At 45.5% G+C, this 27,947-nt stretch overlaps 1 protein-coding gene and 1 long non-coding RNA gene across 3 annotated transcripts; one reads left to right on the forward strand and one right to left on the reverse strand.

Annotated features, from left to right (window-relative positions):
- Positions 1 to 702: 702 nt before the first annotated feature.
- Positions 703 to 27,492, reverse strand: il1rap (interleukin 1 receptor accessory protein). The gene is made up of 12 exons (XM_073467852.1): positions 26,995 to 27,492; positions 22,561 to 22,652; positions 10,264 to 10,459; positions 9,910 to 9,993; positions 7,805 to 8,024; positions 7,431 to 7,596; positions 7,122 to 7,193; positions 6,046 to 6,175; positions 5,709 to 5,857; positions 4,557 to 4,700; positions 3,350 to 3,493; positions 703 to 2,892 (listed from the first exon to the last, which is right to left on the reverse strand). Coding segments are annotated over exons 1-12 (1,848 nt in total). The 5' UTR covers positions 26,997 to 27,492; the 3' UTR covers positions 703 to 2,443.
- LOC140997813 (uncharacterized) lies at positions 4,621 to 24,129 on the forward strand. 2 transcript variants are annotated; one of them, XR_012179381.1, is made up of 4 exons: positions 4,621 to 4,717; positions 12,830 to 12,893; positions 22,932 to 23,031; positions 23,127 to 24,129. It is a non-coding gene; the product is annotated as an uncharacterized lncRNA (long non-coding RNA). The 2 variants fall into 2 exon arrangements; XR_012179382.1 differs by having other exon boundaries at positions 23,130 to 24,129.
- Positions 27,493 to 27,947: the final 455 nt, after the last annotated feature.

A 27,947-nucleotide genomic window follows, 5' to 3' on the forward strand; every position in this document is an offset into this window, starting at 1 on the left:
TTGTACACGTGGAGGCACCCTGGCATTCAAACGGTTCAATCCCTGCAAAAGAAAAAGTGTTAGCTGCTAGCTTGTTCATGTTTGGGTAACTTGGTTCAGTTGTAGGTTGTTAGCTTCAAGGTTGTTGTTTGGGATTTTCCACCCATACATTTCCTCTCCAGCTCCAGTCAGCAGTCAACATTACAGAACAGAAACACCCGACAATGGAGGTCACCTCCGGATCACTGCTGCAGTCAGGCTGATAAACAGGAGTGAAGATAAATCCACTTTTTAATCCTACAAGTTAAAAAGTAATCTCTGAGCTCTCCTCCCGTTGGTAAACGGCTCCGGATGCTTTTAACAACTCCGCAAGATGCAATGTGCACATGAACGATAGGGGGCAGTATAGGGATGTGTGTAAGGTGTGTAACATGTTGTATACCGGCAAGTATGTGAACAACTGCATTCACGATTCAGCCGGTTGTCTGCGGGAACATGTTATTTTACAGTACATCTCCAGGTGTAGAGTTCTTACCTTTCAGGCCACCACCAGTAAATCTAGTTTGTTATTTAATCAACATGCAGAGAACAAAACAATCTAAAGATCAACAGTCCATCAATATTTTGTTGACTTTTTTCTTTCAGACTGGATGATGGGGTGAAAAAGATCAGGCATGAAATGAAAAACATTGAAATGAATAATGAGGATGACTTACTGTTAGATGAAAAATGTGTTTATTTCAAAAAAATAGATCAAATATGTTAAAATGCTAAAATACAAAACAAAGAGCATAAGAAAGTGCAGATATATTTCCCATCACAATACTGTTCATTTAAAGTGTTACAGACAAATATCATAGTATATTTCTAAAAAAAAAGAAAAATGCGTGTAAACCAAACATTTATAATGTGTGTGTGTGTATATATATATATATATATATATATATATATATATATATATATATATATCTATATATATCATAATTGGTTTGTGGACTAGTTTTGAGTTGAGCCATCTTGTTTTTTTCAGATCAGAATCAGTCAGAATTAGTGGAGTTGCCCTCTGCTGGACATTAGAAAGAAAGCAGGTTTAAGGCACTTTACAGACCCTGAAGTCCATATTTTATACATTTTATGAAATACACAGAATTTGTAAAAGTGGAAACAGTGACATAAAAAAATAACAAAAATAGAGAACGTGCAGAATAATTCAACATTTTAAAGAAATGTTCGGGCAAGTTTTTCTGTGTAAACATATTTACTTTGAAACGTTGCAGTATGTGGACTTCTCCTCGGGAGGTTGATGTTTAATCTAACGTTTTAAAGCTGTTGTGCTTTTAAATACTGGTGCATATGAGATATTAAATCTTCCTCTATGCAGACAACACCCAGTTTTATTTCAGTGTTACAGACATTCATTCATTCTCACCGACCTCGCAGATGTTTAGACTTCACTTCCAGCGCCACCAACAGATCAACAACACTTTCCATCAGAAGATACTAATAACCCAATTCCTTCAGTCTTTCCTGTTGTTTTCAGAATAATACAAATACTGATGCAGGGCGATGAGGCCTTAAAATAATATTGTGATATTTTTAGGCTATATTACGATACAGAAAAAAGAGAAGATGACTGGCTGCTCTATTTAACACAATGTAGCCAAAACAATTGTGTCAGAGTTAAGGGGGATTTAAAAGGCAATCCAGGCACTCCAAAACAGGAAATATCCACAAACGAGGAAGGAAATATTAAAATGCCTTTATTGGTGTGGCTTAATCATTAAAAGGGCAATCATTTAAAAAGCAGGTCTTTGTCAAGGCTCTTAATATTTTCTTTTTTGAAGTGCCTGGATTGCCTTTTAAATATATTATAATTTATTTTTATATGAAGCTCTTCATAAATGATGGACTTGATGACAAATTCAAATATCACAACATCTTTGGTCAAATGCCTTGATATCAATGTTGTGAAAATACTGTAGGGATGCCTACTGTTAATGAAATGCTGTGTTGTCTGGACACATTATAGAGTAATACATAAATAAATATACAGTACAAAGTGATCAACATGTGATGATAGTGTGCAGATGAAGTGATTTATGGTAATGATGCCGATAATAAGGAGGACTAATACTGAAGAGGACTGGTTCCAACAGATGCCAAAGGATGTCTAGTTTTATAGTAGCTTTCAAAATGTATATCATTATTCCTGTATTTATATGTTTAATTTTGGCCCTTAAAGCCCTCCATACTCCATACTGACCTTCGATTGGGTCAACATTTTCATTCGTCCAATACTTTGATTTATCATCAAATACCTGTTAGCGTCTCTGTAGACTTTCAGACCAGCTAAATAAAAATGAGGGTTTTATAAAAAAATACTGAGATCATAAGACACTGAAAACATATGTTTTTGTAGTAAATCTCAGTCTGACTGTGAAATGTCTTTGGATGGTTCTCGTCTCTACGCTGCAGAGTTCAGGACCTTCTGCGGGTCTTTGACGGTGTTACTGATGAGTCCCGTCTGTGAGTTCGTGCTGTTCTGACTGCTCAGCCTCATCAGAGCCACCTCCTTCTTCTCCTCCTCCTCGCTGCTGCTGCTAACCCTCCTCACAGGTAACTCCACCCTCAGCCTCTTCCAGAAGCGGGAAGTCAGCTCCTTCGACTTGTCGCCCTGCCACCTGACCAGCGCCAGAGCCACCCGGGCCCTCCTCAGCTCCCTGACCCAGCCCTGCCTCCGGACCGGCTTGTACTGGATCAGGATCACCCGCAGGTGCCCCCCCAGCGCCATGCCGTCAATGCCGGCCTTCAGTTCCAGCAGAGCCTGGGAGCCCTGAGAGGCGTAGCCCGGGCTAAGGACCACCAGGAGGCGCCGGCTACGAGCCACGAAACTCAGAGTCTCATCTGTGATGGCTGCAGGGAAAGAGGCCGGTTAATGAAGGGATGGATGATGGATGGATGGATGGATGATGGATGATGGATGGATGATGGATGGATGATGGTGTGTGTTTCAGTGTGTGTGTTGTGTCTTTGGTTCATCTGTAAAAAAGGAAAGGGAGTACTGGTGTAGAAGTAGAGGTAGTAGAAGTTGTAGTAGTAGCAGTCGTAATAGAAGGAGACAGAGCAGGAGCAGCTGTAGCAGTATTAGTAGTAGTAAGAGTACTAGCAGTAACCTCACAGGTAGCACCACTGGTAGCAGCAACAGTACTAGCAGAAGGAGTAAAACTATTAGTACCTGGACCTGTCAGAGGGAAGTAACAAGTGGAGTTCAAAGACTTTAGTGTGCTACAATATGAGTGTGTGTTGCAGTGTCAGTGTGTACTGTACTGCAGTACTGTGTGTACTGTACTGCAGTACTGTGTGTACTCACTCCCTCCCGGCAGACTGTCTCTGTCAAAGATACACACTGAGTATCCGAGCTCGTTCTCCAGAATGCTGCGCAGTGTGGACAGAACAAACTGCTCCTCCTCGCTGTTCCTCGCATACGAGATGTACACATCGTACTCCTTATCGTCTGCGCACACACACACACACACACACACACACACACACAGTAAATTTCCATGGAAAACCACATCAGGACTTACGTAAACATCAAAACCTCTCTAATGTAATCTGATCTGCCTCCGTCACCATGACGCTCGTCCTGTTGGTCTTTTAACTCGCTCAGTAAAACCCTCCACTCTTCACATCCTTCCTGATACTTTTAAAAATGCTCTGAGTTTTAGATCAAAATCTGCAGAAGGTTTTCAGCCAATCTGTGAGCAGATGTTGAAACTTGATGGTGAGTTCATGGACACTCTGACATCTGACTACTAATAATTAACCCAGAGGACAAACAATAAAGTGTACATGTTTCTGTCGTCCAGTGCAGCTGATGTGCAGTGCAGGTGATGTGCGGTGCAGGTGATGTGCGGTGCAGCTGATGTGCAGTGCAGGTGATGTGCGGTGCAGGTGATGTGCGGTGCAGGTGATGTGCGGTGCAGGTGATGTGCGGTGCAGGTGATGTGCGGTGCAGCTGATGTGCAGTGCAGCTGATGTGCAGTGCAGGTGATGTGCGGTGCAGGTGATGTGCGGTGCAGGTGATGTGCGGTGCAGGTGATGTGCGGTGCAGGTGATGTGATCTCGTCTTCGGAGGTAAAACCTCTGTAAAGACAGTGAAGATGTTCAGCTGGTGTTTTGGGGTCGATTGAATAAATCTGTTCTCCTGATTAAAGGTTTAATAATCTAAATGCTCCGACTGCAGCCAGACAGAGCACATCATCATCGTTAAACTGAAGAAATTTAGTGTCAGGACGTAAAACCTGAAGTGGTGGAGGTGAGACGTTTCTGCTGCTGAGTTTCAATTATACAAAAAGGTGCTAAATAATCTTAAACCTGCAGGTTAATCACAACTATTGCTGCCAACTCTTCTGAACATCATCTGGTTCCAGCCTCTTTAAAGTGAAGATTTGCTGCTTTTCTTTGTCATTTCTGACAGTAAATGAAGAGTTTTTGGGGGGTTTTGTTGGTTGGACAAAAGAAGACATTCGAAAACGTCAAATAATCATGAAAATGATCTGCAGTTTGTTTCACACCTGTGTGTCGCTCATCGGTGCCGAACCAGGAGCGATAGAGCAGCAGCAGCTCCAACCAGAAGACGTGATAAATGACGAAAAGCAGCAGCATGAGGACCAGAGTCACACCGAGCCCACAGCCCAGCTCCACCGACGGCAGCGACACTGAAACACGGCTGAAGGTTAGTACCTGAGCAGGTAGATTTAAAGGAACAGTCACAACCTAATGTCCTCTGCTTCTCTATGGTTCCTTGTCTGAGGTGCGTTACATAATCTAAGCGATACCAGAACATCAGTGAGACAAACAGACTCCATGTTTCTACACAAAGACAGAAAGAAGTTCATGTAGAACATTTGCTGAATTTACAAGAAGGAGACGATGATTCAGAATCTGTCAGAGACAGAGTTTCACACAGTTTATAAAGTTTGTTTTAACTCAACAACTCTTAAAATCACCACATTTGTTAAGGGAGTCTGGTGCTGTTGTGTTACTGGTTCAATGGTTGGATCAGTAACAGATGTGTCATCAGTGTGTCTTGGTGGCATTCACACCTGCACCTGTGATCAGGTGAGTCAGGACAGATGATAACAGGTCTGAACAGCTAAGCATCCTGTAGTCTTTCCTTTAACTCCTGTCCTGTTCATCCATGCACTGATGTGGAGCCGTGTTGTTCTCACATGAAAGAGACTTTATCGTCAAAACACAAAAACTTAAAGCAAAATATGACTTTTCCATTGATCTGGTGATGCTGCGGCTGCGGTCGATCCCCCGTCTCACATCAGCCTTCAAACCTGAAAGGTTAAGCCCCGCCCTCACCACCTGAGGATGGAGGGCGCACACTTACTGCTACAGGTACAATACATGGTTTTAATAGATGATTCATCCTAAATAATCAATATATCCTGTAAACACAAATAAACCAAATCACCTTAAATGCGGCTCTTACACATCCTGTAGAAGTTTCACAATAAAAGCCTTCCAGCAGCAGAAAGATCTTGAACCCAGTCTTTCCTGGTCTTTTAATGTGAAACAACATGAGGAAGTGTAACAAAGTCAGACAAAACTCATTTATATCTTCTAGTGAGTCGGCCAAGAAGACAGTTTCCCTCAAAGTATGAAACTCAGACAGGAAGTCCGACCTGCTGATATTTCCACCAGCGTCAGACTCTCACCTTCCTCCTCCAGCTGAGCTCTGCGGGTGACGAAGCCTCTCTCGTTCCTCACCGAGCAGTTCAACTCTTTGTTCAGGTCTTCAGACCGGAACACCTGGATCAGCAGCTCGCTCTCCATCGTCTGGTCCCCGTAGTCCCACTTCACCAGCCTGCACACACACACACACACACACACGCACACACACACACACATTAATAATAATAATAATAATAACAGTATTTCCCAGTATGTTCCCTTCCTGAGTCCTACTTTTCTGAGTTGTGCCTCAGTTTCAGGGATTAAAGCTGCTCAGTAAAAGTAGCACGAGCTAAAATAAAATCCCAAACGTCTTTGCACCTGGTGGTTTCGGAGAATCGGTCGTGCTCTGGATGTTTGTCCAGCTTCTTCCCATCGACCGTCCACCAGATCTCAGGTGTGGACTCCAGGTAGGGGAACAGACCTCGACACACCAGACGCACCTCCGTGTCTGACAGGAAGAAAACATCAGCATTAGACCTCAGCAGTTAGGATTCAATGTGATACATCACTGAGCAGATGAGATGAAAACATATCACAGAAGTCAGTGTTGGTGTGAGCAGGATCCCACATCATGTTTAGTCTCATGAGCAAAGAGATGATGAAGGAACTGAGCTTTGTTTGACTCTCCTGCGTCTCCTGTGGTGATTCTGTGTCCTTGTTGTTGGTTTGTTTGTGTTTCACATCGCTTTGTGTTCATGTTGCGTCTTCTTGTAGTCGTTTTGGTCAAGAGGAATTGTTTCAGTCTTAAATGGAGATTAATGTCGGAGCAGTCTGGACATAAAACACACGTGTCTCAGTGAACACAGGCTGCTGATGTCATCCTGCAGGAACACTACATGTACATGGGGCGGGTGGTTTGATGGCGTCCGGACACGCTGTTAACGGCCGGTTCTGTTTTATGAGACGAGCTCCTGCAGCCTCCACTAATTCTGTACGGACGATTAACTTTTCGAATGTTGAACCTCCTGTGAGCCGCTCTCAGGAAAAACCAATTTAAAGGAAGTTGTTGGCAGAGGACGAGCCTCCTCTCCATCACTGCCAGAGCAGCTTTATGTCCTGAGACGGGAGCTGCAGGTGGACGAGACGAGACGGAGGCCATGAATCTGTAACACGCTGCGTGAACAGACGAAGGGACGCTCCCATCTGGACACACTGCAGTCCCCGTCTCCGTGAGGACGCTACAGGAAGACATTCATACCGAGGACGACGTCTGTTCACCTCCTGTGTCAACTCTACAGTGACATCCAGCCTCAGTGAGCGCAGAGCTTTGTCTTCCATGAACTGACGTTCACAGTGTTGAGAGAGATGCGACCTCACTCGGCTCGCTGACGGGCCGACGGGCCGACGGGCTGACAGGCTGACGTCACGAGTCAGAGCAGTGAGGTGTTACTTACCCTGCTTGACAGTGTAGACCTGCTCTCTGGCCGGGTGGATCATGGTCGGCTGTTTGGGTAAATTCGGCGGATCTGAGAATAAAACAGAGCAGTGTTTACCTTCAGCGTCTAAGGAACAGTTCACTCAAAATGTAAACTCAGTCATCATCTCCTCCTGATGATATAAAGTCATCATCAGGAGGAGATGATGACTGAGCCTGACTTTATATCATCAGGAGGAGACGATGGCTGAGCCTGACTTTATATCATCAGGAGGAGATGTTGGCTGAGGTTTTCTCCTGTATTTTAGTGGCAGTGTGTTTGTCTCACAGACTGCGCTGACGTTGATGCTCCGGGTGAAGCTGAGGGTCTTTCCTCTCCTCTGGTAGTGCACTGTGCAGTAATATAAACCCTGAAATTGATCCATCATGATGTCGATGCGCAGTTTGACTCCCTTCAGCCGCCGGTAGTTCCAGAACGGATCCTTCTGACACACCTGAGACACAGAGGACAGAGGACAAGACGAGGGTTTTAAAAAGCTAAAATGATTTGCATGTTGTAGCTTCTGACAGTAACGGAAGTTTCAGCTCTTTGTGCTAAAACGAAGCTGAACACAAACTGATCTGTCCTCAAGACACTCCACTGAAAAAGGAGCGTGTAAAGCAGTCCGCTCACACTGAAATACACAGTCATTATTCAGTTACCGAGGTGCCGGGTGATACAAAGTTCCAGGTGACAGTCGGCTCGCTGTCGGCCATCTTGGCGGCGTCTTGCAGGTCCGGACAGTCCAGCTCCTTCCCCTTCTCAAAAGGGATGAGCAAATGGCTGGTGGACGCAGCGACAGCGCAGTGGGAGCCGCTGGCCACCTCGTCGGGCCGCAGCACCTTCAGGCGCATGGCGATCCTACTGCAGGACGTCTTGTTGCTGCGGGACGGAGACAGAGGACAGACAGAACATCATCAACCGAACCTGAAGCTCTCTGATTGTATGTCTCTAACAGCAACGCTCTCCGAGAGTCTTAAAGAGTGACGCAGGAGTTCAGAGGAAGATTGTGAGATAAAATCTAGGACAACATGAGCGGAGCAAACCACAAACGCCTCGTTAGCTTTAATCTGCAAAATGTCACAGAAAGCAGCAGCAGCGTCGTCTCAGAAGATTATCAGACGAAGGAAACACAGAGTGACATCAGACCACACAGGAAAGTAAAACTAGATCACACAGCAGATCAGTCAGATACAGAGAAAGTCAAAGATGAGTCAGTTCACAGCTACATTCATGTGAACTGAGTCACCTGTGATCAGCTCTCAACTCCAACAGTGTGTTCAAACAGCTGCTACATGTTGGCAGGTCAGACTTTAGCACTTTAGACACAGAAGCAGACAGGCTGGTGCAGCCATGCTGCCACAAACTGACACTTTTTACAAGGAAACACACAACTTACTGTTTTCATTTAATGCTGAATTTACAAGAAGGAGACAATGATTCAGAATCTGTCAGAGACAGAGTTTCACTACGTTATAAAGTTTGTTTTAACTCAACAACTCTTAAATCACTACATTTGTTAAGGGAGTCTGGTGATGTTGTGGTGACTAATAGAAACAGTGTGTTGGCAGGTTAAGAGTCAGTGTTTCCACAGTTTCCTGTCACCTTCAACAAGCTGACAGAGAATCAAGACTCGTTTTCTTCCTCAGATTAAATCGATGATAAAAACAGTTGATTAAATAAACTTGAAGCACAGAACAGTGATGTCACTTCCTGCTGAGGCTCAGATTAACATCTGCAGAGACTGAAGACTGATCTCCATCTACCATGAGAGTGTGTGTGTGTGTGTGTGAGTGCGTGTGTGTGTGTGTGTGTGTGTGTGGTGTCTCTAAGGTTGTGCAGTTCAGTCTGATGTATCTGGATCGTCTCAGCTGATTGGAGGACAGAGGACAGTCAGTAACTTGCTGCACTTTGATTGGCTGACTGAAGATGCTGCCTGTGTTGTTTCTGTTCATCAGTGAGAGTCCTGCAGAGTCTCGCAGTGATTAAAGCTGTGTGACCTCCTCTCAGCAGATCAGCTCATCCTGTTTGAGGGTCACACTCATGTCTGGACCGCCGCCAGCTGACGAGTCTCCATTTCAGTGATCCTCAGAGTCTTTAAGACGCTCGCGAGGCCACTTTAGCTGATTAAGTGTCGGCGGAGACGGAGGATCGAAACTGATTTTATCTGAAGGATCTACAGGTCCGAGTGTCTGAGTGTGAGAGCAGCTTCGACATCAGGATCTTCTTTAAAACACTCCTGAAGACTCATTTTCTATTTCTTATTTTTGTGCACTTTGTTTGCGGGTCCGTTCTCAGACTGTGATCCTGAACCCATTATCATCATATTTCAGAGTCTCTGCTGAGTGCCGACTTCACTCAGAGGCTGGACTAAACACAGTAAAGTAATCTGACTGAACATATGTTTATAATCCTGCGGTCAAACTCACACGAGTGACGCAAAGTGAAAAATTGACGTGACTGTTTTCCAGTTGTTAGTCAGACCCGGTGCAGTTGAGTTGACTTTGGAGGTCACTGACGACCGTGATACACAACTTGCACACATTTTAATGATCTCTTTTATTTTGTAATCGTTGTATTAGTGCAATATTACACTGTGGCTGTTAGTGTGAGCATGATAAAGCTTTAATGAGCTTTACTGTCATTATTCATATGACGGTCAAGACCGAGGCGCTTGCACCGATTTCCATAAGCATCACTGAAGCACAGCTCAGCAGTGGATGCAGAGCAGCTGAGGATGGATCACGTCCAGTCGTTAGAGTCTTACCGTAGCATACAGATGTACTGTCCGGTGTCGGCGGTGGCGGCCGGCTGCAGCCACAGTCTGTCTCTGTCTTTAGTGAAGCGCGAGCTGCAGAGGATCACATTAAAGAGGGAACGTCAATCACACTCCATTCAATTAGAGCGACATTAGAACAGTCTGAGTCTGATGTAGCGACGCTAATCAGCTGCTCGCCTCCACAACACATCCATCCTGAGGAGGGAGCGCGTTAGACCAGCTCCATCGCTCAGTTACTCAGAGGCTGAGAGGAAACACAGAGGACTCAGATAATCCAGGTATGAAATCTGGATTTCAGTGTAAATACTTCTTCATTAGTAAATGTTGAACAGGTGGTCGTACCTGTACGTGATTGGCTGCTCCAGGTCCTGGCCCTCGGTGAGGCGGTACCAGACGAGGTTGTGCCCGGCGCTCTGGGTGGAGGTGTAGTTGTAGACGGAGGGATGAGAGAAAAGAGGACAGGAGAGCCAACCGGACTCCCCCTCCACGACCCAGACCGTCCCGTTACTGGACTCCCCCCAGTCATAACAACTGGGCTCTGAGGAGGGGAGGGGTCAAAGGTCAGCTCGACAGCAGAGCGTCCAATCACATGAACAAGTAACAGCAGTCACGCTTCATCATCTCGCTGACTGCACGTCTGTCTGTCAGTACCCGCCATCTTGGACAGCGAGGTACGGCAACACCACATGGACAAAACACACAGAACTGCAGTGGAAGCGCAAATTTCTTGAGTAAGTTTATGATTTTATTTCCTTATTTTTCTAAGATAACAACGGACAAGATTGATTTAAGACCTCTCAAATAATAATATATAAATATAAATAATAAAATTCTGTCTCGTGGAGATAAAAAGGTATTTAGTATATTTTTATTTTGATGTCAAAGCTTCTGTATCAGTTTCTTTTACTATATTCTCTTGTGTTATTGTTTCTTTCTTTCAGTTTGTTTCAAGCATAAAGGAAATATTTCAATATATATTTCAATTATATATTTCTATGAAACGATGTAATGCAACATTCGAAAGTTGTTCAACAAAGATAAAACAAACATTTGCTCATCATTATCTCAGACGCTGGTGCATCTTCTCCATTCAATTACTGATGGAAAATGAATAAACAAACAATTTATCCAAATATTTGCACAAAAGGCCATCCCAAATAATCAATAATCAGTCACGTCGGTGTCATAGCTAACCGTTAGCCACATTAGCGAGCCACTCACTTTAGCTCACATCCATTAAGTCTCTGATGAATCGTCGTGAGAAGAAGAAAAAGGTCGACTGAGCAGAAACTCGTTTCTGTTGTTATGAAGTTCTTGTATAAGTTCCTGATATATGATGACAGAGTGAGCTACAGGGACATCTCTCTCTCTGGACCTGGACCTGGACCTGGTCCAGACTCTCATCCAGAGTTTTTATGTGAGGATCAAACAGAGCTTAGTGGACGAGGTCGTTAACTGGCCTCGTTAAAGGAACAACGTTATTACACTTCATCTCATTGAAGGATTAAAGCACAGAGGGCAGCTGCTCCACTGAAACACTGGAGCTCATCACGTCTGCAGAGGACCGACTTCATCTGAGACACGAGACACATCTGGTTCAAACACAGTGAAACATGTCAGCAGGGCCTGACCCGGACCGTCAGGCTGAACATATCTCAGCACTCAGATTTATTTTTGTCCAGCTGGGAAACGACTGATTTAACATTTGTGCTGATGATGTTTACTGAGCGTGAATCTCACGGCTTCATCTCAGTTTATCTGCACATTATTTTCAGATCACATATCCACAGATCTGAGGTCCAAACGGAGAAAGTTTCACAGTTCAGGAGCCACAACTTTAGTTTTAATCCAACACCAACAAACTGATCAGAGGACCTCACAGACCCGTCAGTCAGTCCTGGACACCCTGTCCCCAGTTCACCTCAGAGACTTTCACATAAAAACATTCAAAATGATCACGTATGTGTGGAGTCAAGAAACTCAGATCAGTATTTTGTCCGAACACAGAGAACAACATGACATCATCTAGTCTGCAACAAACCAGAAACCATGACGAGCTGTAACCTGTGACTGTCCTGAACCCAGTCAAACAGGCTCACTGGGTCCCAGACAGACAAAGACAACAGTGAAACATCTGCCTGTGAACAAAGTCACAACACGATGACATTCATCACACACCAGTCAGCACGCCGGTGAATCACAGCAGCTTCGTCAGGATGAAATCAAATCAGACAGTCGAGGAGGAACCAAACATCTCCAGCACTTTGAGCTGAATGAAGTCCGATTTTAATCCTGAACTTTTTCTTTAGACTCCAGATGAATTTCTGCCACATCAGCTGTTGTTTGACTCACAGCTGATAAACTCTTCATGCTCAACGATCTGACCGTGTGATCAGCTGGATCCTCTGGATTATTTCACGTGTTTTGCTGACTGTAGTCTGGACTGTGGACAGGTCTCACTGGGACTCTTCCAACGATCTGCTGCTTCATACTTTTCTTTCCTTTTCATTTTAAACTCACAGTAAAGTTGCACACATCAACGCTGCGTTTCAGTTTTTGTTGAATAAAGTCAAACTGGCAGAACCCATCGATGTTTCCATCCTGATGCAGTCGGTATTTATAACCACACAGCGACAGTGGCCAACCGACCGACGACCACATTAAACAGAGAAGCTAAGTTCTCACATGGTCTTCTTCACTGTACGACGACAGAAACAGCCATTAATCATCAAAACCAACAATCTGCCAATAGATTTAATTGACTAATGGTTCCAGCTCTGACTCAGTCTTCAGCCAATCAAATCAGAGAGCTCCCCATTTATAATGGACGAGTTAATTAGAGGGAGGATGAAGACGATGACGGTTCAATACGTGATAATAACAGTGATGACTAATGTGTTTGTTACAGACGGACCTGAACGCAACAAACCATCTGATGCTCTTCAACAACAAGCTCCCATCAGCCTGGTCGGGTGTGTTCTGATCCAACGGATCATCCAGATCCAACACATTTAAATATGTTTTATTTGATATTTGATTAGTCTTGATTGAATTAAAGGGTCTGTTGGGGCTCGGTGGAGGTATGCGCTCTACTGAGAGCCACTCGAGTTAATATTTTAGATTTATGTATTGATTACAGTAAAAATCTCCGTTTATCATCAGGATGTACAAACTGAATGTAACAAAACTGAAACTGAGATTTACATAAAGAATTTAAACACATTTTATCTTTGACTGCGTCTCAGATCTGAACGTTTGTGACAGTGTTTATGTACGAGCAGCTCAGACTGCAGGACAATCAGACCAACAGCAGCCTGTCACAGCTGGACGGATACTGTGTGTGTGTGTGTGTGTGTGTGTGTGTGTGTGTGTGCGCGCGCGCGTGCGTGCGTGCGTGTGTGTGTGTGTTGGAGGTATTAGTGTATATGGATGGATGGATAGTGAGGGAGGAGGAGGAGGATGGATGTTGAAGAAGGTTTTAATAGAAAGACTAATACTGGAGCTGAGAAAACCTGACAGGTCAATTACACACACACACACACACGCACACACACACGAGGTGTAGAGAGCCTCCATTAATCCAGCGTTCAGTGTTCAGGAGAACCAGCAGAGCTGAAACTGTTCTACGCTTCAGGGTCTGAGCCTGAGGTTCTGGTGCTGTTTTGTCCCTTTGGACGTTATGAAAGCTGCAGACATGTGACTCATTGACATGATGACAGGTTTTATGTAGTTTTCTTTATCGTGAGATGAGATCGACTGACCTGCTGGTTATTTTCTTCATTAATCATTTGGCCAAAAAAATGACCATCATGATTCCCAAAGTTCTGTCCGACCAGCAGTCCAAAGTAAAGATATTTCATTCATCCAGCCTAATCCAATATCAGTAATGATATTCCTTCATCGCTGTGAATTAGAACCGACCCGTCACTGCTTCAACATAATTAAGATCAGTAGATCGAGGTCACACATCAAATGGTACCTATAGGAGCCAAATATGTTGTATGGGTGTCTTTGTAGTTCACACTGTGTGGGTGTGGTGTCGCTGTGCTGTCACTTAGGGGCACAGGTGTATATAGGAAGCAACGTCACTATTGTTGGCAGGTGTTTTGACCCGGAAGGGCATATGGTTTTTGACCGCTATGGCGCTAAGGAGAATTTGTTATATACTTTGGAATTGGAATAAAACTATTCACAATTATTCAATCAAGGGACTCTCATCTGGACTCTTATTCAACACAACAAACGAACAATAGCGAGTGGCGCGTCAACCAAGTTACTCCGCGATAAATGCCTCAGTAGCTTAGTAATGGACTGAGCTCCTTCAACATTAGTCAAAAACCTTGCATCAGTTGGAGCTTTGTTTTTTGGACACTTCGGCACGTTTTGGTTCGGATCGGAGTGATTGGAGAGGACAGTAGCGGTGACACGGTGAGGAAAACGTCTGCATCTGGAGGAGGACGCAGGAGCTGCGGTGCTAATGTGCTGGCTGTGGAGCATCGGGCCATAGGACCGCCGGGTTCCCGCATCAGTTGGAGCTTTGTTTTTGGACACTTCGGCACGTTTTGGTTTGGATCGGAGTGATTGGAGAGGACAGTAGCGGTGACACGGTGAGGAAAACGTCTGCATCTGGAGGAGGACGCAGGAGCTGCGGTGCTAATGTGCTGGCTGTGGAGCATCGGGCCATAGGACCGCCGGGTTGTGGGATCAGCTGATCATCGGACCGCCAGATCTCTGCAAAGCACCCAAGGCACGGAGGTATGTGTAGCGCTACACTATATGGCCATTTAAATTGTGTGCACACATAAATCCAATGCATTGGTTGCCGAAGGGTGGGAGCAATAGGCGTTTCGTCGGTTCGTTTTCTGCCCGATCTGTGGATTAAGTGACTTAAGTGACTATTACAATGGAGACTCATGACGCGGTGTCTGACATTAATTTGACCGGAACTAATGAGCAAACTGTTAAAAAGCTCAGCGGTGCATCTGGCGGTGATGAGGCGCAAACTCCAAGACGCGTGGTTAAGCTCACTGCAAAGGCGCTTGCGAATGAGCTGGACAGGTTGCAAGCTGGCAGAAAAGCCAAGTTTAACAAAGCAGCCAATATAAGAAAATCACTACAAGGTTTAATGTGGCAGCATGATAAACCACAGGTAATTAAAGCTCTTGGGGAATTGTTTGAAGTTTGTGATGAGATAAAATACATGCATACCTGTCTGTTGGGTTTATTGCCATGTGATGAAAAAGAAAAGCATGATATATGGTTCAAGGCAAAAATGTTGTCCATCAATGATTGTATTGCTGATACAAAAAAGTGGATTTCATGTGATGAAAATAATGCAAATGAAAAAGGTAATGTTATGGATGATATTAATCCTAATGACAGTGTGTCCAATGTAAGCAAACGCTCAAGTCACAAGAGCCATAACAGTTGCAGGTCAAGTACCACATCTTCTGCAGCCATAAAGGCAGAGGCAGAAAAGGCTGCACTTGTTGCTCGTGCTGCAGCTTTAAAGGAAAGACATGCTTTGGAGGAACAGGAACAGCAGCTGAGGAGGAAAAAAGAGCAGCTTGACTTGGAAACCGAAATAGCCGCATCTACTGCTAGGCTGGCAGTATTACAGGCGTCGGATGGGAAAAGTTCATCTCAAGGAACCAATAACGGCATGAATTCCTATTTGGAAAAGGAAAAAAGGAAAAAGGAGTCTGTCAGTGTGTTAAATCCTAGAGCAAAGGAGTACCAGCCTGAAGTGTGGAAACCAACACAGCAAAATGATTTGACACAACATGTTCAACATCACTCAACAACTGCTCAACCTGCAAACCATCAACAAGTACTTACCATCATGCACAGGCAAAATGAAATCACAGCATCTCTGGTGCAGCAACAACATCTGATGACACTTCCACCACGAGATATTCCCACATTTGAAGGGGACCCTCTACAATACAGGACATTCATCAGAGCATTTGAGCAAGGAGTGGAGGAAAAGGCAGGAATGGCAGATTGTTTGTACTATTTGGAACAATTTACTAGAGGACAGCCCCGTGAACTGGTGCGTAGCTGCCAGCATATGGCTCCTGAGCGGGGCTATGCAGTGGCAAAGAATCTTCTCCAGAAACATTTTGGAAATCAGTACACAATTGCAAGGGCTTATATGGGAAAAGCTCTGGCCTGGCAGACAATAAAATCTGAGGACGTGAAAGCACTCCAATCCTATGCCTTGTTTCTGAGGGGATGCTGCAACGTAATGGAGGAGTTCCAGTATATGCAGGAACTGGACATGGCCGTAAACATGAGAGCCATTTTATCCAGGTTGCCATTCAAAATGAGGGAGCAATGGAGAACAATAGCTCATGATAAAATGGAGACAACTAGTCAACCAGCTCGCTTTGTTGATCTGGTCGTGTTTATTGAGCGTCGTGTCAGTATTCTGTCTGATCCTCTGTTTGGTGAAATACAGGAGCCATTTGGTGTTGCTGGGATAAGGACTGGTGCTGGGTTTAAGCCACAACCCAAAAATAACATAAAAGGAAATGTCATGGCCACCACAGTAACATCTATGGAAGTGCCCGAGGAATGCAAAGAGTCAATGTCAGATCCAAGGAAGGCTGAAAAGGCTGGATGCCTTTGCTGTGCTCGTAGCCACTCGTTAGAGGAGTGCAAGCAGTTCATGGAAAAGAAGCATAAGGAAAAACTTCAGTTTCTGAGAGGAAAGGGGATTTGTTTTGCATGTTTATGTGTGGGACACATGAGCCGTGAGTGTGAGAGGCGCCTGACATGCAAGGTTTGTGGTCAAACTCATCCCACTGTGCTTCATATCAAAAGGCAACCAGCCCTGGAACCATTGGAAACATCTAAACAGTCAACTTCACTCAAAACATGTGGACATACAGGGGCCGGTAAGGACCGCTGTGTGCTATCCATCCTTCCTGTAAAGGTTAAAAGCGCAAAAGGAAATCACATCATTCAAACTTATGCGTTTTTGGACCCAGGAAGTTCAGCCACATTCTGTTCAGAGCACCTAATGCAGAAGTTGAATGTCACAGGAAAAAAAATCAACTTTGTGTTGGGCACAATGGGGCAAAAAAGAGTTGTTCCAGCTTACTCTCTCACTGGTTTGGAGGTATCTGATCTGGACAGCAATAACTTTCATGTTCTTCCTGAAGTTCTCACCCAGATGAAAATGCCGGTCACTGTTGATGATATGGTGACACCTGAAGAACTGGCAAACTGGCCATATTTGTCAAAGGTGAACATCCCGAACATAAATGCAAATGTTGACATGTTGATAGGAACCAACGCTCCTAAAATATTAGAACCGTGGGAGGTCATTAACAGTTGCGGGAGTGGCCCGTATGCTGTCAAGACGGTACTGGGATGGGTTGTTAATGGTCCACTGAGTGGAAACAGTGGTGCTTCAGAAGCGGATCTGCCCTTGGCTGTGGTGAACAGGATCTCTATTGGTAAACTCGAAGAAATGCTGATTAAGCAGTACAACCACGAGTTTAATGAGAAGACTGCAAAGGAGAAAGAAATGTCCAGAGAAGACCTCAAGTTCCTGGAAATTATGGAGCACTCAGCAGTACTTCAGGAGGGAAGATATTGTTTGAGATTGCCGTATAAGAACAAGGAGATCTGTTTGCCTAATAATTTTGCAGTGGCTAAGCAAAGGATCCAGGGTTTGAAGAAAAGATTCCTGAAGAATTTACACTTTCACCAGGAGTATGCTGGGTACATGAACACACTCATTAGTAAGAACTATGCAGAGCAAGTGCCTCAGCAACAGCTGCATCGTGAAAAGGGGAAGGTGTGGTACATCCCTCACCATGGTGTCCACCATCCACGGAAAGGATCCCTCCGTGTGGTGTTTGACTGTGGAGTCACATTTCAAGGTGCATCCTTGAATAGCGAACTGCTGCAGGGTCCTAACCTTACCAGCTCTTTGCTGGGAGTTCTTCTTCGTTTCAGGAGGGAACCAGTGTCATTTATGGGCGATATTCAGGCTATGTTTCATCAAGTCAAAGTCGCTGAGGAAGACAGAGATTTCCTTCGCTTTCTTTGGTGGCCAAATGGGGACATCACTCAGGACCTCATGGAACATCGGATGACAGTACACCTGTTTGGCGCTGTATCGTCTCCTAGTTGCGCAAGCTATGCACTGAGGAAAACTGCTGATGACAACCAGTCTGAGTTTTTGAATGAGGTGATTCAGTCTGTCAAGCAGAATTTTTATGTGGATGACTGTTTGAAGAGTTCAGCCACTGAAAAAGAGGCCATTCAAATGATAAAAGATCTTTGTGCTCTATGTAAAAGGGGTGGTTTCATTTTGGAAAAATGGATCAGCAATAGTCGCGTGGTATTACAAGCCATCAAAGAGGATCAAAGAGCCAAGGACCTAACAGAGTTGGATCTGGACCGGGATAAGCTTCCAGTGGAAAGAGCTCTGGGTTTACAATGGTGTGTTGAGACCGACTCTTTCAGGTTCAAGATGGAGGTGAAACAACAGGCTCTAACCAGACGTGGCATGCTGTCCGTTGTCAGCTCAGTGTATGACCCGTTGGGTTTTCTGGGACCAGTCACCTTGTCAGCCAAGATTATGCAGCAAGAACTCTGTAGAAGAGGCTGTGGATGGGATGATGAGCTACCGAGGGATATCGTACCCCAATGGAAAAGGTGGTTGGAAGACTTGGATCAGTTGGCTGCATTCAATGTGGAAAGGTGCGTAAAGCCAGTGGAGTTCGGAGAGATCAAATGTGCCCAACTACATCATTTTGCAGATGCCAGTGAAAGTGGGTATGGAACTGTCTCATACATCCGGATGTTAAACCATGAAAATTACATCCATGTGGCTTTTATGCTTGGGAAAGCCAGAGTAACACCACTGAAGGCTGTAACTATTCCTCGACTGGAGTTGACAGCAGCTGTTCTTGCTGCCAGAGTGGACTCGTTGCTGAAGGCAGAGTTGGACATCCAGGTGGAAGATTCAGTCTTTTGGACAGACAGTACTTCAGTGTTGAAATATCTTAACAACGAGGACAGACGCTTTCATACGTTCGTGGCCAACAGAATCTCGACCATCAGGGAAACATCTGAACCCTCACAATGGAGGCATGTCAGTTCCAAGGACAATCCAGCGGATGATGCATCGAGGGGAATGAAGGTCACTGACTTTCTGAACAACAGCAGGTGGCTCAAAAGTCCTGCATTTCTTTGGAAGCAGGAGGAAGACTGGCCTAAAACTGTGATGGACGTCTCAATGGACTCTGATGACCAAGAGGTCAGGAAAGAGGTAGCAGTGAATACCATCAGTGTGGGTGACATCTCTAGTCCTACTGACCAGCTCATTACGTACTTTTCTGATTGGAGGAGGCTCAAGAGAGCAGTTGCCTGGGTCCTCAGAGTGAAGGCCATGTTGTTGGCGCAGAGTCGCTCGAAGAAGCAGTTGGAGGCTTCTGTGGTTAATTGTCAGGAGCAAAGCAGTCAGAACAGTTCAAGGCGGGCTAAAGGACAGCGGGTCACAACGAAATCCAGAAGTGGCACTCTGATGCTGGATGAATTATTGACAGCAGAAATGGCCATAATTCGTTACTGTCAGCAGAAGAGATTTGGTGAGGAGATTTCTGCTTTATCATCTGGGAGAAGGGCAGTGAGCCGAAGGAGTCCCATATACAGACTGGATCCAGTTTTGGAGAATGGACACTTGAGAGTCGGAGGGAGATTGAGTAGAGGAGCCATGCCGGAGGAAGCTAAGCATCCACTCATTCTCTCCAAAGATCAACACGTCTCTATGCTCATTCTTAGGCATGTACATCAGAGTCTGGGCCATAGTGGACGGACTCACACATTGTCAAAGGTTAGGAAGAAGTTTTGGATCACAAAGGCCAACTCAGCTGTCAGGAAGATCATTGGGGAATGCATCTTTTGTAGACGTTACAATGGAAGAGCCGTGGAACAAAAAATGGCGGATCTGCCGAAGATGAGAATCCTTCCTGATCTACCACCTTTTACCAACACAGGAGTAGATTACTTTGGACCAGTTGAAGTTAGGAGAGGAAGGTCAACCTGCAAGCGGTACGGAGTGATATTCACTTGCATGGCAAGCAGGGCCGTACACCTTGAAGTGGCTAATTCACTGGACACAGATGCATGTATCAATGCTCTGCGGCGTTTTATCAGCAGAAGAGGACAGGTGGCACACCTCACGTCAGACAATGGCACTAACTTCGTTGGGGCAGACAGAGAACTGAAGCAGGCTCTAACTGCTTTGAATCAGGACAGGATTCGAGGAGTTCTCTCACAGGTTGGAATCCATTGGAGTTTCAATCCACCAGCAGGCTCACACCATGGTGGTGTATGGGAAAGGATGATCCGCCTGGTAAGAAGAGTTCTCAGTTCTGTTCTACATCAGCAGAAGCTGGATGATGATGGACTTCATACAGTGTTCTGTGAAGTGGAGGCCATTTTGAATGATCGTCCAATCACCAAGCTTTCAGACGATGTCAACGACCTGGAACCTCTCACGCCGAACCACATACTTCTCTTAAAGGGTAAACCAGCATTGCCACCTGGAGTGTTCGAACCTCATGACCTGTATGTGAAAAGGCGCTGGAGACAAGTACAGTACCTCTCAGATCTTTTCTGGAAGAGATGGATACAGGAGTACCTGCCCTTGCTCCAAGAGAGGCAAAAGTGGAACAAGAAGAAAAGAAGTTTGACAGCTGGAGATATTGTGGTTATAATGGATTCTTCAGCTCCACGTGGTTCCTGGCCACTTGGCAAGGTTCTGGAGGTTTTTCCAGACAAACAAGGACTTGTGCGTTCTGTGAGGTTGCAGACAAAGACCAACATTATTGAAAGGCCTGTGACAAAACTCTGTTTGGTACATGAAATATAAATGTGTCTATGCTGAATTGTAAATTGGATTGTCATAACATTTGGCTCATTTTCTGTTTTGTTTTTTGTTTTGTTTTTTGTTATATTTGAATTGTTATGTCTATTTGCCATTAACAATTAGGGGCCGGTGTATAGGAGCCAAATATGTTGTATGGGTGTCTTTGTAGTTCACACTGTGTGGGTGTGGTGTCGCTGTGCTGTCACTTAGGGGCACAGGTGTATATAGGAAGCAACGTCACTATTGTTGGCAGGTGTTTTGACCCGGAAGGGCATATGGTTTTTGACCGCTATGGCGCTAAGGAGAATTTGTTATATACTTTGGAATTGGAATAAAACTATTCACAATTATTCAATCAAGGGACTCTCATCTGGACTCTTATTCAACACAACAAACGAACAATAGCGAGTGGCGCGTCAACCAAGTTACTCCGCGATAAATGCCTCAGTAGCTTAGTAATGGACTGAGCTCCTTCAACAGTACCGGCCACCTGATTTCTTTCATCAAGATCCAGAAGTTATTTTCTGAGACATTCATGAAAATGTGGAAAAATGTCCATTCTCACAATGTCAAAGAAAGAGAAGACATTCCTGGATCCGTTCCTTCATCTGGATCAGCACCAAATGTTAATGAGGCCGGTTCTGGGCCGAGTCTCAGGCCCCATCTGAGTTTGGTGAAAATCAGTTCAGTAGTTTTTATGTAATCCTGCTGACAAACCAGCCAAACAGCCAACCAACCAGCCAGCCAGCCAGCCAGCCAAACAACCAGCCAACCAACCAGCCAGCCAGCCAACCAACCAACCAGCCAACCAGCCAGCCAGCCAACCAACCAGCCAACCAGCCAGCCAGCCAGCCAACCAGCCAGCCAACCAGCCAGCCAGCCAACCAGCCAACCAGCCAGCCAGCCAACCAGCCAGCCAACCAGCCAACCAACCAGCCAGCCAGCCAGCCAACCAGCCAACCAGCCAGCCAACCAGCCAACCAGCCAACCAGCCAGCCAACCAGCCAACCAGCCAACCAGCCAGCCAGAGTGATTCTGTAGAATCACTTCCTGTTGGGGGAACCACCTGAATGGTCCCAGAGCCTCAGTGTTGAGTCAGCTTTGTTTGTCCTGGTGGTCACTGGCGGTACTGCAGCTTTAAATCTCACTGCCTCTCCGGCACATTAAACACTTTGATGTGTGCAGTGTGCATCACAGCAGTTTGTTTCCCCAAAGGATTCATTCAGACTTCATCTCCCCCTCCTCTCCTCACCTTCCCTCCATCCATCCTCCTCCACACCGACCTCCCACCGTCCTCCCCCCTCCCCCCCCCCCACCACCCCCTCACCCTCGGACAGCGTTACAAATGAGCCTCCTCTCTGGAACCATCCATTCCTCGTCCCGCGGGGCGAACGCCTCGCCTTTTAATTAACCTCGTCTTTGCAGAGTCGCAGCACAAGAACGGGAAAGATTTTTTACCTTCAGCAGTCACAATGTGGAGGCCGGGAAAAAATCATGAGGATCATATTTCATGTTTTTAATTTCCTTCACCTGAGAGAGAAATCCTCCGTGCTGCTGCTGCTGTGTGGGTATCTGTTCAGCTTTACATTAAAACAAACCAGAAAACCTTCAGGACCAAGACTTCCAGTACGGGTCTCACTAAAAACCATGTTTTTCAAATGGAACTTCTGAATGTGTCAGTCAGCTGTGTAACTGGGCTGATCTGGTGTCAGTAATTCGTGTCAAACGAGCTTCAATCAGGAACCTACCTGGCGGCTCGGTGGACTGACTGACAGCCGGAGTCATCCTCACCATGATGACGAAGAGGAAGAGGAAGAGGAGGGTGGGGACGACGATCGCCCTGCAGAGAGAGAGAGAGAGAGTATTATTTTATAGTAAAAACAAACTGCAAAACAGGAAGTGGTAACAATAAATGAAAAATAAAACTACTGCTTATAATAATAATAATAATAATAATAATAATAATAATAATAATAATAATAATACGAAGACCAGCCGACCTGATTTATACTCTTCAACAGATATATGTATCTTTTCATCATTGTATGTACATTACACACACTGTGTTGTTGTTCAAATGAAACCCAGAAACATGCATTTAACTGATCATCTGCTGCAGAGTCGACCAACAAAACAACCAACAAAGAGGAGGACAGCAGTGAATCCACCTCGTACACGATCACATTAAAGACATCCAGATGTTAGCAGGTGTGAACGTGGTGAGTTTTCCAGCTATGATGTGTTTGATGAGTATTTCTGCTGAAATGATGCTGAGTCAGCTCTCTCTCTCTCTCTCTCTCTCTCTCTCTCTCAGCAGAGGTCAGACTCATCAGCTCGTTATGGGAGATGAGATGGATGATAATGACCCTCACCTCTCTGTCCCTCCTGCTTCATCTCATCAGAGTTCATTAATGTTCACAGAACAGGTTTTACACACCTGAAGATCGACAGGTGTGAAGGTCCACTTCAAGTTTAATGACAACAAAGTTTCAGTACGTAGACCTTCATCAGGTTGTCTTGTAAGAAGAGACCAAGACATGTGGACAGTGTGCAGGGGACCTTTTACTTTATTAATGTTGAAATTAACTCAACAAAACAAGCACTTCATATCAAATCCAACAGAATTATGTCTTAGATTTTCCACTTCACACATTAAATGGCAGAGAAAACATTCCTGGATCTGTTCCGTTATCTGGATCAGCACCAAAAGTTAATGCCATCAGAGTTTGGTGAAAATCAGTTCAGTAGTTTTTATGTAATCCTGCTGACAAACCGACCAACCGACCAACCAACCAACCGACCAACCAACCATAAATAATAAACTGCACACTTGTGGTCAAACTACAGAGAAGCAGGCATACAGAGACCTGGATGGAATAACTAACTAACTAACTAACTAACTAACTAACTAACTAACTAAAGTGGCCTGTAAAGACGGACTAGTGAGCAGATGAGTCTCCGTGTTCGCTGTGAGGACGTTTAATGTCCCCGACGACCTCTGTAGTCTCATTTAGACACTTGTTAGCAACCGCTAACCGTTTTTTACACACAGAAGACATGTAATGATGATTGTATGTGTTCAGCCTGTCACACACCTTATTTCACACATTTAACTGAAAACACATCAACACACTCACAGACTTTGAGACGAGGGGACAGGAAGTGTTAAATCACTATCTGATTTCTGGTTTAAGATGACAGACTGCAGCTCTGTAACGCTGGAAACATCGTGTTTATCAAACCACAACATGAAAACACTTCAGACTCCAGAAACACAACTGAAACCTCAGATCAACATATTTACATAGAGGAGGAGGAGGAGGAAGGAGAGGAGGAGGAGGAAGAGGAGGAGGAGGAGGAGGAGGAGGAGGAAGAGGAGGAGGAGGACAGACGGAGAGATAAAGAGTCATGCAGGATGATCAGGCAGAGAGAGTGGATCCCTGGAGGGACATACAGAACCAGAGCTGCTCCACAACACCATCCATCACACACACACACACACACACACACACACACACGTATGTGTGTGTGTGTGTTTATATAAGCGTGTAATATGCGTCAGGTACAGATAACAATCACCCCCCTTGCCCCAGAGGATTCTGGGTAGTTTCAGTCATCGCTCCACTGGAGGAAGTTAAAATATAAAATATAAAACAAAGAACTTTGACTCTGAAATAAAAAAAAGAGGAAATTCAGAGTAAAAGAAAATGTTGGTTTGCAGCAGTCAGCTGATTAAAAGAAAACAAACATGAAATAACTGATCTGATAATCCAACAGTTGTTTCAGTCATCGTCTGACCGTTAATGAAGAACCGTTCAGATTCACACTGCTGTTGGACAAACAAAGACATCTGAAGACATCTGAAGACAAACCAACAAACTGACAGTCGACAGACATGAAGCCAGACAGACAGCTGTTCATCGTCAGCTGCAGGACAGACGGACAGACAGCTGTTCATCGTCAGCTGCAGGACAGACGGACAGACAGCTGTTCATCGTCAGCTGCAGGACAGACGGACAGACAGCTGTTCATCGTCAGCTGCAGGACAGACGGACAGACAGCTGTTCATCGTCAGCTGCAGGACAGACAGACAGCTGTTCATCGTCAGCTGCAGGACAGACGGACAGACAGCTGTTCATCGTCAGCTGCAGGACAGACGGACGAACAGCTGCAGGACAGACAGACAGCTGTTCATCGTCAGCTGCAGGACAGACGGACAGACAGCTGTTCATCGTCAGCTGCAGGACAGACGGACAGCTGTTCCTCATCAGCTGCAGGACAGACGGACGAACAGCTGCAAGACAGACAGACAGCTGTTCATCGTCAGCTGCAGGACAGACGGACGAACAGCTGCAGGACAAACGGACGAACAGCTGCAGGACAGACGGACAGACAGCTGTTCATCGTCAGCTGCAGGACAGACGGACGGACAGCTGTTCATCGTCAGCTGCAGGACAGACGGACGAACAGCTGCAGGACAAACGGACAAACAGCTGCAGGACAGACGGACAGCTGTTCATCGTCAGCTGCAGGACGGACGGACGGACAGCTGTTCATTGTCAGCTGCAGGACAGACGGACAGCTGTTCATCGTCAGCTGCAGGACAGACAGACAGCTGTTCATCGTCAGCTGCAGGACAGACGGACGAACAGCTGCAGGACAGACAGACAGCTGTTCATCGTCAGCTGCAGGACAGACGGACGGACAGCTGTTCATCGTCAGCTGCAGGACAGACGGACGAACAGCTGCAGGACAAACGGACGAACAGCTGCAGGACAGACGGACAGCTGTTCATCGTCAGCTGCAGGACGGACAGACGGACGGACAGCCTGGTGACACTGGGGATGAAGTCCTCTGTTTAAATGTGATGTCTGATCTATGGAGATCTGTTCTCCCGTGTGGGCGGAGCAGATATTTATAACTGTGACAGACGATGTTTCCTGTGTTCATTTATAATAAATATTTAATGATGATGGGGCGGCAATAGCTCGCCCATAGGGACTTGGCTTGGGGACTCAAAGGTGGCAGGTTCAAGTCCCACTTGGACCAGAAAAAGTGTGATGTGGACTAGTAATGGAGAATGCACCGACCCCCTAACACTGCTCGATGGGCGCCGTGCACGTGGCAGCCCCTTCACTCATCTCCTCTATACACTGTGTGTGTGTGTGTAATGTGAGTGATAAAGAGAATTTCCTCATTGTGAGACTAGAAAGGATCTTAAAAAAAAAAATGATGATGATTAACATTTTGTGCCAGTCATCATTTTAATTTCTATTTTTTAATTAAAAATCTGATGATTAAAAGTGAAACTTGGATTATTCTGTCGGCTCCTGTTTTCCTTCATTAACTGCTGCTGCTGCTGCTGATGCTGATGATGAAGATGATGATGATGATGATGATGATGATGATGATGAAGAAGATGAAGAGGCAGGTGGACTGCAGTGTTCAGCTGTGTTTCTGCTGATCTCTGCAAACTCCCCAAACTCATCTGATTGACGATAATCTGATTATCAGACGGGATCGATGGAGAGAACACTGACCTCCATTAAGTGGAGAGAATCTTAATTTGAAAAACGGTTCGTTTTAAAATTTCTTCATCATCTGAAAATATTGTACCAAACTTTTTACAAATTACAACACATTTTACAAATCCTGGGAGTTTTGTGGTAAATTCGGCTCATAAATTATGAACCAGCTGTGACAGATGTTAACGTTCATGAACGTCTTTAAAGGTCTCTGTGCGTATCTGACCCTCGTTTATTTGGGATAAGGGAAAAAAAGAAAGTTGTATTACGCAGGGTGATTGTTGTGTTGTTTGTGTGCCGAAATGCAGAACACACCCGTCTGAATCATGAACATGTGTAGCTGTGCTTTCAACTCGTATTTACTAGAAGGGACAACCGACAAAAAATTAAATTGAGAGATTTCTAAATGAAATTCCGCACGCAGGATTCTCAGTGCGAGCGAGCAGCAGACACGAGTCTATCCTCGGATAACACGGTGGACACTGACGGTCCTGGTGTGAGGCGGGTGCTCACAGCGACTGTCGGTGAGACGAACCCCAGAACCGCCTCCAGTCACCGGACAGTCAACATGAGTGCACCCGCAGCAGCACAGGGCACCAGACTCCATAAAGAAAACCACAAAATGAGAAAATAAAGCCCCGCAGGAGGCTGACTTACATTGACAGCAGGTCGCGAGGTTCTGCTCGGTGAGTGTCCGGTCGGGATGAACCGGTCCGGGCTGTACAGCTGAACGTCCCGGCGGGCGGGCGGAGCTGAGCGGTGTGGGGGCGGGGCGGATCCAGAGCTGGACTTTGGCGTGTGTGTGTGTGTGTGTGTGTGTGTGTGTGTGTGTGTGTGTGTGTGTGTGTGTGTGTGTGTGTGTGTGTGTGTGTGTGTGTGTGTGTCACTCCGGTTAGCACCGCAGCTCTGGTGATGAACGGCCGGGTGTCAGGGCTCGATCTCGGCTGTAAATCTCCGGCCGGTCCCGCAGCTGCGGGAGGTCCAGCTGGGCGGCGGCGGCTGTTCGGGTCTAACGGTGATTGATGAGCCGCGCGGGCCACAGTCACGTGCTCAGTCACTAATTAAAGCCGCGGAAGTTTTTCAATTAGCGGCGGAAGAAACAGAAACAGCGGAGAAGTGAAGTGAGGCTGCGCAGAGACTTCCTGGTCTGATCCGAAGTTAGAGCAGCTGAGTGTGTGTGTGTGTGTGTGTGTGTGTGTGTGTGTGTGTGTGTGTGTGTGTGTGTGTGTTATCATGTGTGTGTGTGTGCGGGTGTGTGTGTTTATCATGTGTGTGTGTGAGTAGGAAGTGTGCGCGGTGTATTCCGGTCCGGGCTCCTCCTCCTCTTCTTCTCTGTTGCGACATCGATCCGTGATTTCCCAACAGCGCGAGGCCTCTGATCAGCTGATCGATAACAGGCGCAGACACACGTCCTGCTGGAGGACTGCAGGGTACAAAAGTAACTGTACTCGAGTAGAAGTGTTAAAATGTTACTTTGGTACAAGTGAAAGTCACACACATGAACAGTACTCGAGTAAAAGTCTGAAAGTATCTGATATTAAATGTACTGAAGTATCAAAAGCAGTGATGGAATGTAACTAAGTACATTTACTCAAGTACTGTGGGCCTAC

The sequence above is a fragment of the Pagrus major genome, chromosome 6, assembly GCF_040436345.1.
Source record: "Pagrus major chromosome 6, Pma_NU_1.0".
NCBI lineage: Eukaryota > Metazoa > Chordata > Actinopteri > Spariformes > Sparidae > Pagrus > Pagrus major.

Coding starts and splice junctions, on each gene's coding strand:
- il1rap (XM_073467852.1), bottom strand. Junction 8,025..9,909: donor CAGTACATCTGTATGCTACG/GTAAGACTCTAA, acceptor TCCGTCCCGCAG/CAACAAGACGTCCTGCAGTA. Junction 3,494..4,556: donor CACCGATGAGCGACACACAG/GTGTGAAACAAA, acceptor GTGTGTGCGCAG/ACGATAAGGAGTACGATGTG.